General features: G+C 32.2%; 1 protein-coding gene across 1 annotated transcript in view; it reads left to right on the top strand.

Moving 5' to 3' along the window:
- The window catches only part of LOC108903710 (cyclin-dependent kinase 5 activator 1), a 95,770-nt gene extending 83,025 nt beyond the window's left edge, over positions 1-12,745 (top strand). Inside the window, exon 2 of the mRNA XM_023454469.1 lies at positions 12,350-12,745. Coding sequence (XP_023310237.1) covers positions 12,350-12,745 — 396 coding nt within the window. The remainder of the gene's footprint in view (positions 1-12,349) is intronic.
- The last annotated feature ends 2,556 nt before the right edge of the window (positions 12,746-15,301 follow it).

Here is a 15,301-nt window from a genome sequence, read left to right on the forward strand (position 1 = left end):
TGAAGGACATTGTCAAGGAATTGGTTAAGGTCATAGTTAAACGTAAAATTTCTTGCTCTTTCCAAATCCGCAATAAAAGTAGGGGTTCCCATGTTAAAAACTTAACTTGATCCTCAAATGACCTTGAAGGTTAATTTCAAGGTCACCATCAGACAGCCATGGAAAAATCCTTACACTTTTGTCTGAAATATTTTTTCCCAAAATGCTTTCTTCGAAAGTTTTTCTGCCGTACTGGGACTTTTGGATGACCCTGTATATTTATTATCTTTATTTTTAAAGAGAGATCAATTGAGAAAGCTGTCCTTAAAATGCAGAAATAATTAATCAACTTATCGTGGCTGGATTTAGTGTTGGTGTTTATCCAAAGTGATAGCTGTTAGAAAGAAGAATAAAATACAATTTCTTTTAAGATGCGCAACATTATTAGTGCTTGATTTCAATAATGACAGGGATGTGATATTTGTGCCGAAGTATAGATCATTATTGTTTGATTTTATTTTAGTTAATTATTAAGGACTAATTTGTTTAAGAAATTATAGCGTACAGGGCGATCATTTTATCATGAGAAACGCGCTTGCCAAGTAAATGGCTTCAGCAAAGTGAGCATTGACAAATTGTCATCTGTCTTAGCAATTCTTGTTTTGACGTTTTACTCAAAAGTAAACTGTGCGACAGATGAAAATCTAAGCAAAGATTTTGTATATATTGTTTTAAATAACGACAAAGCTTCCGTAAGAGAAACTTCGAAAAACAAATAAATATCACGATTATAAATCCCACCAATTGCAAGAACTTTCTTTAAGAGATTTTAGGCAGAGGGAGTATTTTATTTTCCAATTTTTATTAATTGGGTGATAACCCTAATTTAATATCTCACATTTTATGGACATATTAAATCCATTTTATTAGCCAGGTATTACCCGTTAAACCGCATCAGAGACAGAGCTATATTAACATAAATGTCTGGAAGAGGAAGTCATCACTTGGTGGTATAATATTTTTAGATTTGCTTCAAAATTAACTTCTACTATTCCACTGCGCAAAAGATAATTTTTGTATTTTCAACTAGATTATGCTTTTTGCCAAAACGCGGCTATCGTTAAAAATTATTTAAATGGGACATACAGGGTGATTCAGAACTTATCCAAAAAAAAAAATTCTGGATGTACATACAGGGGACCCTTACAAATACAATTTTCTAAAGAAAAAATCAAAAATGGCAGTTCGAAATTGATTTAAAAATACACTTCTCCACGGCACTGGAAACTGGTCCACTGTAAAACCTGACCTCGCACAATGCGACCGGTATGGCGGTGTGATAAAAACGGACAAAAACTTTCGCAAGGAAAGAAATATGTAAATAGAATTTTATCGCACCTATTTTGTATCGGCAAATTCAACTGCTTTTGCCTTTATTAATTAATAAAATTNAAAAATTCTGGATGTACATACAGGGGACCCTTACAAATACAATTTTCTAAAGAAAAAATCAAAAATGGCAGTTCGAAATTGATTTAAAAATACACTTCTCCACGGCACTGGAAACTGGTCCACTGTAAAACCTGACCTCGCACAATGCGACCGGCATGGCGGTGTGATAAAAACGGACAAAAACTTTCGCAAGGAAAGAAATATGTAAATAGAATTTTATCGCACCTATTTTGTATCGGCAAATTCAACTGCTTTTGCCTTTATTAATTAATAAAATTAATTTGTGTTTTTCAATAATAAAATCATTTGATATACCTGATGTTACAACAACTGTTCAATATTTTATCCACCAATATGTAAACACATTTGGGTCCGTTGTACACAGTTTCTACGAACTAACACAAATGTTGTCTTGTTTCACCATAACACAAATGCTTCACCATAAATTATCCATCAACTCCGAGTACACACAAACCACTTTTGACACGAACTACCCATTTTTGACACTAACTACTAAAACACCACAGATAACAGCTAAATATCGCTACGACGATTGCAAAATCCGAATTCAGTATTGGGAGTCGCTGAAGCCACGTGGCGAATGACGCTAGAGACTACAGTTGTCCAGCTATGTAGTGGTTGAATGTTTTTTTTCTCGGAAACTATAAGGATTTTATAAACAAATTTTTTTTCAATATTGATTCCATTTCTCATGCTGCAACTATTCCCAAATTTTTTTGGATAAGTTGTGAATCACCCTGTATAATGGTAGATGATGGGGAACACATGGCCCCTGAGGTACTCCTAGGTACCTAGACTTGACTCCATTAGATTTTTTCCTATGGGAAACTTTGAAGAATATTGTACATATAACAAACTCTAATAACCTAGACCACTTAAAACAAAGCAATATTGATGCCAGCAGGGTGATATATAGAATAAATTAATTGTTTATGAAAAACTATTTAATCAACAGACATTACAGGGTGTCCCGTAAAGTATGTTACAAACTTTGGGTGGTGATAGTACATAAAAAAATATGACTAAAAACTCTAATAAACATAACCTCTTAAACGCACCATTTTGAAGTTATATGCCTTAAAAGGTGCAACTACAAAAGTAGTTTTTGTGACGTAACTCTTTGTTGGAAAAAAGAAAACATAATGAAATTTTTAGGGACTAGTCAGCTTTAGGAAGCCAATAAATAATGTGGATATTAATAAAATTGAGAAAGCGGAAGGGTGTTTTTTTATCACCCTGTATCCTATTTTTTGCCAAAAAAAATTTTTCTGCAAAGATACAGCAAATATCATAAGATTTTTAGAAAGACCATTGAATTTAGAAATTTTTTTGTCTCTTGCATTTTTTATGTAAAATGATTAGTTTTCTAATAAATTTACAAAATGCAAAGGGAGTTTACTCACCGCTAGGTGTTAAATTTGACGTATTCAAAAAGTAGGCGCCTGTCACTTTTAACATAGTTGACATTTGTTACCATATTTTAATCGTGTCTGTTGACGAATTATTAATTTGTGAGTACAATGGCGGATAACAATCGTTTTACTAATCAAGAATATGCCGAAATGCATTTTATTTATGGATTATGTAATGGAAATGCAACAGCTGCTCGAAGAACATACATAGAACGTTATCCGCAGAGACGTCAGCCGTCTACACAATTATTTACTCGGATTCACAGACGGATTATTGAAACTGGTAGTGTGGTACCCCGTTACATACATTGTGGTAGAATTGCTAGAAGACTACCCGCGCAAGATGAACAAATTTTGAGATCTTTTGAACAAAATCCGGGAGAAAGTGTGCGAAGGGCAGCTAATCAGTTACAGCTTTCCAGAATGTCAGTTTGGCGTGTTTTGAAGGAAAACGGCCTTTATGCCTACCATCTCCAAAAAGTGCAACATTTAATGCCTGAAGATCTTCCCCGACGCCTAGAATTCTGCCGAATAATACTTAACCATCACCAACATAATGTGGAATTTATTAGCTCCATTTTATTTACCGATGAAGCCACCTTTACACGAGATGGTTTACTGAACTTGCACAATGCACATGCATGGTCAGACGAAAATCCTCATGCTACCATTGATAGTCATCACCAACACCGATTCTCAGTCAACGTATGGGCTGGAATAATAGGTGACTATTTGCTCGGGCCTTTCTTTCTACCTCAAAGGCTTGATGCAGTAGAATATTTAAACTTCCTAGAAAACCATCTCCCTGAGTTAATGGAAAATGTTCCTTTAAATTTGAGACAATACATGTGGTACCTCCATGACGGGGCACCTGCGCATTTCAGTGTTCATGTTAGAGAGTATCTACATATGCGGTTTCCTAATCGATGGATTGGAAGAGGATATAATGCACCAATAGCCTGGCCACCGCGATCACCGGACTTGAATCCTGTCGATTTTTATCTTTGGGGACACGCGAAATCTCAAGTTTATGCAACCCCTGTTGATACAGAAGATCAACTTAGACTGCGAATTGTAGAAACCTTTAATTTAATAAGAAATAGTCTATTCATATTCCAAAGAGTCAGATTTAACTTTATAAAGAGACTGACAGCATGTATCGATGCAGAAGGAGGTCAATTTCAACATTTATTATAATAACATATTTTGTTTTAGTTCTGTTTTGGTTACTTAATTAAAAAAATTATTTTGGAAATTGATTGTATTCTTAAAAATTCACTAGGCTTAAGAAATGTATGTAAATAATTCGGAAGCACTCATCTCTCTGCATTTTGTAAATTTACTAGAAAACTAAACATTTTACATAAAAAACACAAGAGACAAAAAAATTTCTAAATTTAATGGTCTTTCTAAAAATCTTATGATACTTGCTGTACCTTTGCAGAAAAATTTTTTTTAGCAAAAAATAGGATACAGGGTGATAAAAAAACACCCTTCTGCTTTCTCGATTTTATTCATATCCGCATTATTTATTGATTTCCTAAAGCTGATTAGCCCCTGAAAATTTCATTAAGTTTTCTTTTTCCAACAAAGAGTTACGTCATAAAAACTACTTTTATAGTTGCACCTTTGAAGGTCTGTAACTTCAAAATGGTGCGTTTAAGAGGTTATGTTTATTAGAGTTTTTAGTCATATTTTTTTATGTACTATCACCACCCAAAGTTTGTAACATACTTTACGGGACACCCTGTATACAGGATGATTCAGGTTTAATCTGGATAACTTGAGGAATCGACAAAACAGTTTAAAATAATGTTCATTCATGATATAAACTTATTTCCTAAATCGCACCGTTTTGGAGATAGAGGGCGTTGAAGTAGAAATTTTTTTCCATTTTTTCTTTTGAACTACTCATCCGATTGAAGTGAAATTCGGAACACAAACACTCCTTATGATCTTACATGAACTTCTTAAGTTTGAACCACCTACCTCCCTTAGAAGTGTATTTTGTGTTGGTACACAAAATACCCCCCTCTTACACTATTTTAAAAAATTAATTAATTTCAATAAAACAGCTGCACACCACCTTTGCCTCATTAATTTTAAAAATTTTTCGTCTCTTGTTTTTTTCGATATTTGGCCTTGTTTCTGAGATATTATTTTAACCTGTTCTATCGATTCCTGAAGTTATCCAGATTAAACCTGAATCACCCTATATACGTCTGGAAACTTTTCTTAATTATTATTTTTTCATTCTCTTATTGTCTTTGCTTTTCTTGTATTCTCAAACAAAAATATTGCAGACTTTTGCGTCATGATCTATGGACCTACCTACATATGTGATAAATTTTGATTAATGGCTTCTGGGTGCTATTTTATTGCCAAATCCTGTTTCTGTTGTGAAAAAACGCTAAATCCATCTTCTGGGCAATAATTCATAAAAATACGATGTCACAATTTCCATTGTGGACATTTTTTAATTAATCTCAACACTCAATTTTTACCATGTTCTAAATAAAACAATTATTATAAATGTACATCCTATGCTATCGGATGTGAAAATTTAGCCGTACAGGAAATTTATGTTGCATGAATCTGTGGTTACTTCTTGTTAATAGACGGCCTTGTCCCTTATTAAATAGAGCTTGAAATATTGGCGGCTGTCCAGAGCTTATTTATACTCTAGATGAATAATCAATTTGTTTTATAAGCTATCTGATATAAAACCAACCGCTTTAGAACATTTAATGAGAGCATTTCTACAAAGAAAATATGTACGTACCTACATAGAAATAAAACCAAATTAAACTACACCTCAAAAACCATTCTATAATTATAATTTTATCTATCAGACTGATGACTTATTTTTCATGAATAATGTGAAAAGATACTGCTTGAAATTTAAACATTACATGACTCGGAAGTCTTCGGTTGTGTTAAAAAGGTTAGAATTTAATATTAATCTTATAAAAATGAAGGAAATAATTAAAAGTAACTGATTTTATTTTAATCGTATACTGTAGGTACAATCAAGAATTACTTCAAACAACTACCATAGCCTATACGTGTAAAATTTATAGTTCGTTTTTAATTTCAAATAGCTGTATTGATTAAATACGAATCCACATATGTACATGCAACCGACAAACACACATTTGTGTGACAGTACCTATATTAAAACATTTATGAAATATCGTTTTTAATAAATATATAAATGTATGTTTACTTCCGCCAATAATATTTTTAAATATGTAAATAGAAACTGTGTACTTTATTTTACAATAAATAAATCCTAATATGTATACTGCTTTTTAAACCGAGAATATGGAGGGGTTAAAATAAACCTCAAAAACATATACAGTTTAGTTTAGTTTCGTTTACTGGGTGCCCAAGTATACAAAGTATTTGCACAAGTCAAAAAAGAACAGTGCACACAGAAATATAATACTAAAACAATTTTGTAGTAGATAATATGAAAAACAAAATAGAAATAAAATAATAGACAAACATATTCAGTTAAAACAAAGATAAAACTAAAACAAGAAAAAAAAATATTCTAAGACATCATTGCTAGCAAATTGCTATTTAAAAATTCCTGGGGACTATAAAATGCATTTAGCAACAGATAAATCTTTAACTTGTACTTAAAACTCGAAAAATTCAGATCCTTATTTTCTTTAGGTAGATCGTTATAGAATTTTATTCCCCAATAACAAGAACCATTTCTAGTTTTTGCAAGTCTCGAAAAACCCACTTGTAAGATCGTATTATTTCTTGTATGATGTGCATGAATTTCATTCCTCATAGTATGTTATAACTTCCAATATTGCTTTTTATATGAAGTAAGCAATGCAGAATATATACACAAGGCAGTGTTAGTATCTTTAATTCGATAAACTTTTGCCTGCAGTCGTCTCTATATTTAAGACTAGCTATAATTCTTATCGCTTTTCTCTGCAGAGCAAATACATCAGCAGAAGAAGCAGAGTGTCCCCAAATTAATATACTATAAGATAATAAAGAATGAATGAGACTATGATAGGCTGTTATCAAAATTTGTGATGACACTTGATGTCTCAAACTGCGAAAAAGGTACAAATGTTTTGATATTTTTTTACCTATATAATTTGTGTGATGGTCCCATGTTAACTTAGAATCTAGATGAACTCCTTAAAATTTCACAGATTTAGGATTTAAAATATCTTTAGCCTCTCTTAGACTAAATATTAAAGTTTCTGTCTTACTAGAATTTAACTTAAGTTTGTTAGAGAGAAACCAACTCTGAATCATTAGTTCTCTTCTAATAAGTCATCAATTAAAGGACTACGATTTGTTAAATTGGTATCATCAGCAAACTGAATAGTTAAAACCGAGTTATTCACTGACAAGGGTAGATCATTAACATATAACAGAAATAGAACAGGACCAAGAATGGACCCTTGTGGTACGCCTGCATTGATACCTAGACAGGTTCATGATATATTGTTATGCATAACATATTGTCTCCTATTACTAAGATATGAATGTATGATACCAACACTGTGAGCAGTGAAACCATATATGACAATTTATCTATCAGCATTGGGTGAGATACAGAGTCAAAAGCTTTGGTCAGATCTAGGAACTGAGAACAAACAAAATCTTTTTGCTCAAAACCAGTATTGATATCCGTTACCAGTCTGTCTATGGCTAAAGTTGTCGAAAGCTTATTTCTAAAACCGTACTGGCTAGTATTGAATAGATAGAGGGTCTTTGTATATAAGTGCGATATATTTTGTGAGGTTGTTGCCGAAGTTATTTTGTTAAAATAGTTCATATAAACGTAGGTCGAAATATGCTTCGTTTAACAGATAGTGTCTAAATTTTAATTTTTTATTTACTTTTATTAATTATTATTTCAAAGAGTTTTAAAAGATATTGACTCGAAATTTGATGGTATTTTATTTAGAAATATTGACAGCAACCTACTAGACAATGTATCAATAGAAATGAAAAATACACAATTTGCAATAAAATAGTTCATTAAGAATTGATGGCGGATTCCTAAAAAATATCAAAACGGAAAATGTCAGTGGTGTACCATTTTTTTTTTATTGAAAAAGTTGTGACATTCTCTCATTAACGCCACTGGTGCAAGTAGAAATATTCGGATCACCCCAAAAAATGCACATTTATCCCTCCAAAGCGTTTTTCAAATTTCGAGTCAATATCTTTAAAACTGAAGTAATTCATAAAAATAAATAAAAAATTAAAACTTAAACACTTTATGTCTCGGAAACGAAGCATATTTCGACCTACGTTTATATGAACTTTTTTTCACAAAATAATTACAGTCACCCTCTAAAATATTTCGTGCTTATTTACAAACACCCTGTATTGCATAGATTCACTGAATTGTTTAATTTTGTATTAAACTAAAATATTAAAACATAATAATCCGTATATCTATTTTGAGAACATATTCAGAAGTAAAGAAAATGTTTTTTTAGAATATTTCAGGGACAATGCCAAAAATTGTCACATAAAAATGTGACCACAGTTGAGCCACATTTTGACAAATACCATCCAAATAACTAAATGATAAAAAATCGTGGGATCAAAAAGCTACAGGATAGAACGCAGAAGTCTCGGTGAAACGAAAAAGAGAAAGAACTAGAAATGACCCGTTTCCAGAAAAAAAGCATCACCCTGTATTTAGCATCTATTTTCCGTTAGTTTATACAATAACGTTATAAATTTATTAAGTCCATCTCCGAAACTAAGCCCCTATTTATATAAAAAAACTGTGGCATGTATATAAATCTGTGAATTATTAGAAGCTACAGCTGCACACCAAAATTGAATGAAATAGGTTTATTTTCTTGTACTTATAAAACAGGTAAGAGTTATTTGAGTTTTTATTACTCTGTTTTTCGAAAACGAAGCGTTTTGTGACTTTTTTCATTAACTTTTGACCATAAAGATTAGATAAAACATTTTTGTTACATCCTGTACATATTTTATTTTTTCCTGAAACAATAAAAATTTTGGGAGCATATTATTTTGTTCCAAGTTCCTATCCTGACTATGAACGAAAGAATTTCTATTATTTTTATCTTATTGCAGGTATCTCATTTATTTCCTAGCATGGCTGTAATAACAAAGCAATAAAGTCCATACCGAACTAGGCGCTGTTTATATCACAAATTCACTTTGCCGTGTGTGCCTTATTGTATAGGAAAATTTACGATATTTCCTTATATTTCACAATTTAATTTGCCCGTCGCGTCGCCTTTATTACATTCACGTGGAACAAATAAAGTGACGAGGGAAAATTAATAAAAGATATTTTCAAACTCGGTAACTGTCAAATAAAATTATTTAGAGTGAAAGGAAGAGTACTACAAAATTATCTTATTTATTAAATCCATTACTGGCCAAAACAAGAAAAACACATTTTGTAATGATTTTTTTTATTAAAGTATATTCAAAACACATACATTAAGACTAATTTACTATTGACAAAAATCGTAAACAGTATTTTGAAAACAAACACGTAGGTGTGTATACGTACGTACCTTTGGCTGAAAACAGTTATTAAAATTAATAAAACTAAATTTGTTTTTTATGTGAAAAATTTCAAAGTAGCTGGATGCAAATGCACTTTACACAAATAAGTACGAGTAGTATTAGTTTTGCGAAATCGACACTTTTTTTGCACTATTAACCTCTCTATAATATAATATGCCCGATATTGTCAAATTTGACTTCACCTGGTAGAGCGGATTGAAAGGGTCTTCCATGGGTTCAGTTCAATACTGCGGTATTTGAAGCAACATCACTGTTTCTGTATCTAAAGAGAGTGCTAAATCCGAAAGAAATTTTAGCTGAGATTTCGTTGTGTGCACAGTGTAAAGTGCATTTGCTTCTAGCTTACTTTGAACATTTTAACAAAAAAATAAAATAAAAACGTCATCATCCAAATCATCATCACTATCTATACTTGGTTTTAGTTCATACGCTCCTGCAATATCCGTCTGCAATCCTTCTTCTCCAATAATATTTTCATCAAAGTTTTCCTCATCTGTAATTTCATCTGTTTCTGGCGGCACATAAGAAACATCAACCAATTCATCATTTTCACAATCTGAATCCTCTTCTAACAAAGCAAGTAACTCTTTAGTGGTTAGTGCCCTTTTCATTTTCTATTTTGACAAAATTATACCTCTACAGCTTCTATACAACTCAAAAATCTCTTACCTCATATCGGCACTAGATGTATCCAAAAAAATAACTATTATGCATTACAAAAAACTTTAGTTCAAACAATATTTTATACAAAACACTACACTTTTTTACACAAAGGAAAACCAAGAAGTACACTGCTAATAATGAACTGATATATGTTCTGACAAGTAATGTATTTTATATGCCAAGATTTGTCCAGACTTGCATAGGAGTGAATAAATATGGCAATCGTTATCGGCCAAAGGTGCGCATACGCATCCACTACATATATGTATCATGTGGTGGTGGGAGTACATGGGAGGGGAGGGGTTAGATGGTCGGTTCAAGGGTCACAGGGTCACAGGTTGTTTGAGCTAGCCGTTGGTTGGCCTACAAGAATAAAAATTATTGTTTGTATTATTATAATACATACCCAAACCGCGCAGAGAAAACGAAAATGGAATCGGAAAACGACAACACGTTCCAATTACTTTGAATTATTTAGGAGACGATTATACAGTCCTTACAGATCTGCAAGTGCAAACAGCTAATATTTTGTTGAATGGTTTAATCAAACATGGAGTATCATTTTCTATTACTGTTTTCAACAGTTTATGATTTGCTTCTTTCTTCATTCGAAATAACTGGAAATATACGTGTTCCTGGTATCTATCCAACCAAATGTGATGGTCAATTGGTCATGGCGGATATGTTGTTCTCTAAGTTTTATATAAAATTTTCTGAGGTATTGCTGCCTTACGAAATTGTTACCAATTTCCACAGAGCTATCGAAAACGAAGTCTTCAAACAGTAAAACTAAAAAAAATCGAAAAATTCGAGGAAAAATATAACCTGAAAACGAAAAACAAACAAACAACCGGTTACCGTCTCATTTTCGCGAAATTCGCTTTGAGAGCAAACAAGAGTAAAAATTTTTTGTTCAGTGACAAGGAGGGGATGAACCGCTAAGATTCTGACGGTCATGAACGGAAACTCGCGAAAAATTCCTAATTGTATCTTTGTTGTTATATATGATTGCAAACCTCGATTTTTGGTATAAAAAAACATTGTTTAACTTCTTTTGATAAGTTTTCTTAGAAAAAAGAATTCAATTTATTTGAATCAGCTTAATACCTTCTTTAATAATACAGGGTATCCCAAAAGTATGGAAACCCCAGAATAACTCAGAAGTAAAGGGCTATACGGAAAAACGTTTCATACAAAAGTTTAAGGACTTTTTCCGGGATATTCAATGATGATCTTGAATTTGACCTTGGCCTTGACCTTGAAGGTCATTTCTAGGTCAATGTCATATTTTCAAATGGAAACGCCTACAATTTATCACGCCATTGCAAAGAGCGGAAAATTTTACGTCCTAATATGGCTTTGACCATGACCTTGAGATCATGGTTCCCATTTGAACAAATGAACTTGTCCTTGAATAGACCTTAAAGGTCAAGGCCAAATCCAAATTCAAGGTCATCATTGAATAGGTCGGAAAAAATCCTGACACTTTTATATGAAAAGTTTTTCCGTATAGCCCTTTACTTCCGAGTTATTCTGGGGTTTCCATACTTTTGGGATACAATGCATATACATCGCAAGCATGTTTGCTGTAAAACTTATGATTAATAACTAAATCAGAATTATCTTCGGTACAACCCACACAATCCACTGAATCTTAAAATCGGGCTTGAAGCCTAGTATTCTGTTGTTGTAATCGCTGATCTTTAACATCTAAAACACTTCATCTACTGTTTTTTTACTTATAATTATTTTACATAAAAAGTTGAACATTTCGTTCTTTTGGTTTATTTAACAAGATTAGGTTTTAAAGCTCCATTAAATTTAAAACTCATTTTGCTTTATTATGAAACTGGCCTTAATTTAGTTAATTTACAATATTTTAATAATTATTTAACATATCTTTACAATACATATACATATTTTTTATTGAGAATATTATCCGATAATATAGTAAAATTCAAAATATTGTAAACCTTTTTAAATCATTTAAGAACAGTTTAAAAATACTGCATGCTGTTAGGGAATGAAATGTTGAATTGAGGTAAATAAAATTTATAATTCTGAGAATACTATTAATTCCATTATTCGAGCAACCCCAAACGAATTTGCATTCGCGGCACATTCGGACCTTGTTTTGGTGGCCCGAAAAAAATTAGAGCCTGTACCAGACCCCTTGTTAATGAAATTCTGCGCGACACTTTTTACCCCGTCGCCGTTCCACAAACCCTAATTAACGAAAACCTATTTTCCAGGACGTGGCCTTCATCAACCCTGCCAACGTCGTTTTTGTCTACATGCTCGTCAGAGACCTCGTGGAGAGCGACATAGATTGCGAGCGGGACCTTCAAGCCGTAGTCCTCACCTGCCTTTATCTGTCTTACTCGTACATGGGGAACGAGATCTCCTACCCTCTGAAGCCGTTTCTGGTGGAGGATTCCAAGGAGAAGTTCTGGGACCGATGTTTAGATATAGTTAATAGACTTTCTTCGAATATGTTAAGAATTAACGCCGAGCCCGGGTACTTCACCGAGATATTCACCGAGTTGAAGGCCTGCGGCATCGGCAACATTGTAGCTAACAACATGGCGACGATGGGTTGTCAAACCGTACCTGTAGTTCCCTGTAATACCGGCACGACGGTCGCTTGACGTAAAGAGGTGACTGTAGTGAAGTTGAGTCTGGCTGAGATGCCTACGATACCCTGCGAGGTATAAACGTCTACTTACACTCAGTTCGATTAGGTAGTTCAAATAATCCAGTCTCTTACTCTGCATAGATCGTGCAAACATACGGGAATATAATTTGAATAAAGAGAGATGTTAAAATGAGGTAGGACATTTTTCTTTCAAAAAGCAAACTGTGCTCTAAGTGGTAAATAATAATAATTTGGGTACAATTGTTGAAATTCACTGTCAAAAAAATGGCCACCAGTATTGGAATTTTAGTATTCAAGAAATTTTGTAAATCGACATAAATTCTATAAATATTTGGCATATTGTTAAGAAATTATATCTGATATAAACTTTTCCAATTTTGAAAAAAAAACGGGGAACCAAAATGGTGTTTTGGTGATCTAAATTCGAAACACCTTATGGAGTAATTAATCAGATTCTCTTGTACTCTTGCACAATGCCATCTCTGTTTGAATTTTTTCTGGAAGGATTGCGACATATTCAGTTTGCAAATCAAAACGCAGCTTCGTCGGGGTGTGGTAGTTCCAGATGACGACGAATATTTCTTTTAAGTTGATGCCACTGATTTTCATGGTGTTAAGATCAAGGTTACACATTTGCAATAATAGCACGATATTAAAAAATGTAGATTTACTGGATCTTTACAACTTGTACAGAACATTGTACATAATTTAACATTGTACAGAATGTAACTGACTACAAAAATTCAGATTTTAGGGTTTATAAAAATAAAATAAAATAGAGAAGGTTTCATAACAGAATATCCGGGAACCTGTCCAAGCTTCCCAATTATTCAATGGGGTGTTCTAGATCATCTGAACATCATTTCATCATTTTGGCCTTCCTGCGAAATTTTTTTATGAGAATTTAGATAAATCTCTTCACAACATGCCCAAAAGATAATCAATAATCTTCATAATTAGTGGCTTTTTTTATAAAAAAATGTTGATTAAGCCTTTAAATCTTTTTGTTTTAAGAATTTGGTCATCATTTCTTGATTGCTTTCAGATTGCTCCGTTTACGGATCTCTGCAACTTTTTTATTTATTAACTGATTTTAATGATTTTTTAGTAACATCCACTTAATAATTCAAAGCTATGACCAACAACCACTGTTATTTTTGTGACATTTAAACTGTTAGGGTTTTAAACTGATGGTATTACGTTGAATCAACTATTCAGACCAGCATTGAATTATACCAGCAATATCTAGTAGGTATTTTCAATGCTGCTCAGGGCATTAGTCGGCAGAGTAGCTGTTTTCCGCAATATAATCAGTGTAAAAATTGTGTGATTGCCAAACATTGAATATGTAGCATTTACGTTCTACCTCTTAGGGATTTATTCATAGAAAACACCGGATGGATTCTTACTCGGGGCGACTTGAAACACAAAAACACCGATTTTTGTAGTAGTGTGCTTCAAATAATTTTTGAAAACGATTGCATATATCTATAAAATGTTTTCAAGTAACAAGCAACGAGTTTTCAAATATTTTGGCAGAGCTTTCCCAGTCAAAACAAAAGTTTTTTTGCTATTATATACGAGGTTATTGCAGTTTTTTAAAGCTGCTTAAAAGAAAAGTTAAAAACAAATGTTGATTAAATAATACCCGAAAATTTTAGAAAAAATAGTACCTACTGCCAAAAACATTCAAATGCTGTACTCTTTCTTTAAAAATATCTTATGGAAACTAAAAATCAGCTCTTAATTATTGAAAATACGTTGTATATTAGTATATATTACAAAAATTATCAATTTTTGTATTTTAAGTCATTCTGAGTAAAAATCCGTAAGATATTTTTCTTTAAATCTATATAATGAAGAAAATTATTTATTGATATCAACCGATAAACAAAAATGTTACAGAAATGGATAGTTTTTAAGCAGAACAAACTGTATAATATTTAGTAGCTTTTCAGAAACACATCCCGTACATATTTTTTATATATGCATGGAAAATCAGAAACCCATGACAATATAAAAGTTGATAATTTATAGTTAAACGAGTATATCGTATTTTTTCGCGATCTATGCAAGAATATGAAGCTGTTAAAATAAATTTTTCGATATTATTTCGACAATTTTGTTACATTTACATAAAAGATAAGAAATGCCCGTGCCCCATCATTTTATTTTACACAGAGGTGCGTTTTTAATTAATTAAAAATGCATTATTTGCATTAGGTAATGTGGTCCTTACTAGGTAAGAATTTAAAATAAAATAATTCAAATGCTTTTAAATTAGAAATCGTCGTTATCTGCTTTTCCAGAGTAATTATAGAAACAGATTCTTAAAAAGCTACAATCTCACCCTTCTCTCTATCATTCTTTTCTATAAAATTTAACTAATTACCTTTCAAAATACCTACCTTAAGGACCATTTCGGAAAATGAAAATATTATACAAGAAATTTCTAAAGGAGCAACTTTAGGTAATCTTTGAGAAAATTTATTTTTTTTAGGGTAAGTATGTTAATTTATTAATATACTTAATTTTAATTAAGAAAACA

Source organism: Anoplophora glabripennis, unplaced genomic scaffold, assembly GCF_000390285.2.
Source record: "Anoplophora glabripennis isolate ALB-LARVAE unplaced genomic scaffold, Agla_2.0 scaffold63, whole genome shotgun sequence".
Classification (NCBI taxonomy): Eukaryota; Metazoa; Arthropoda; class Insecta; order Coleoptera; family Cerambycidae; genus Anoplophora; species Anoplophora glabripennis.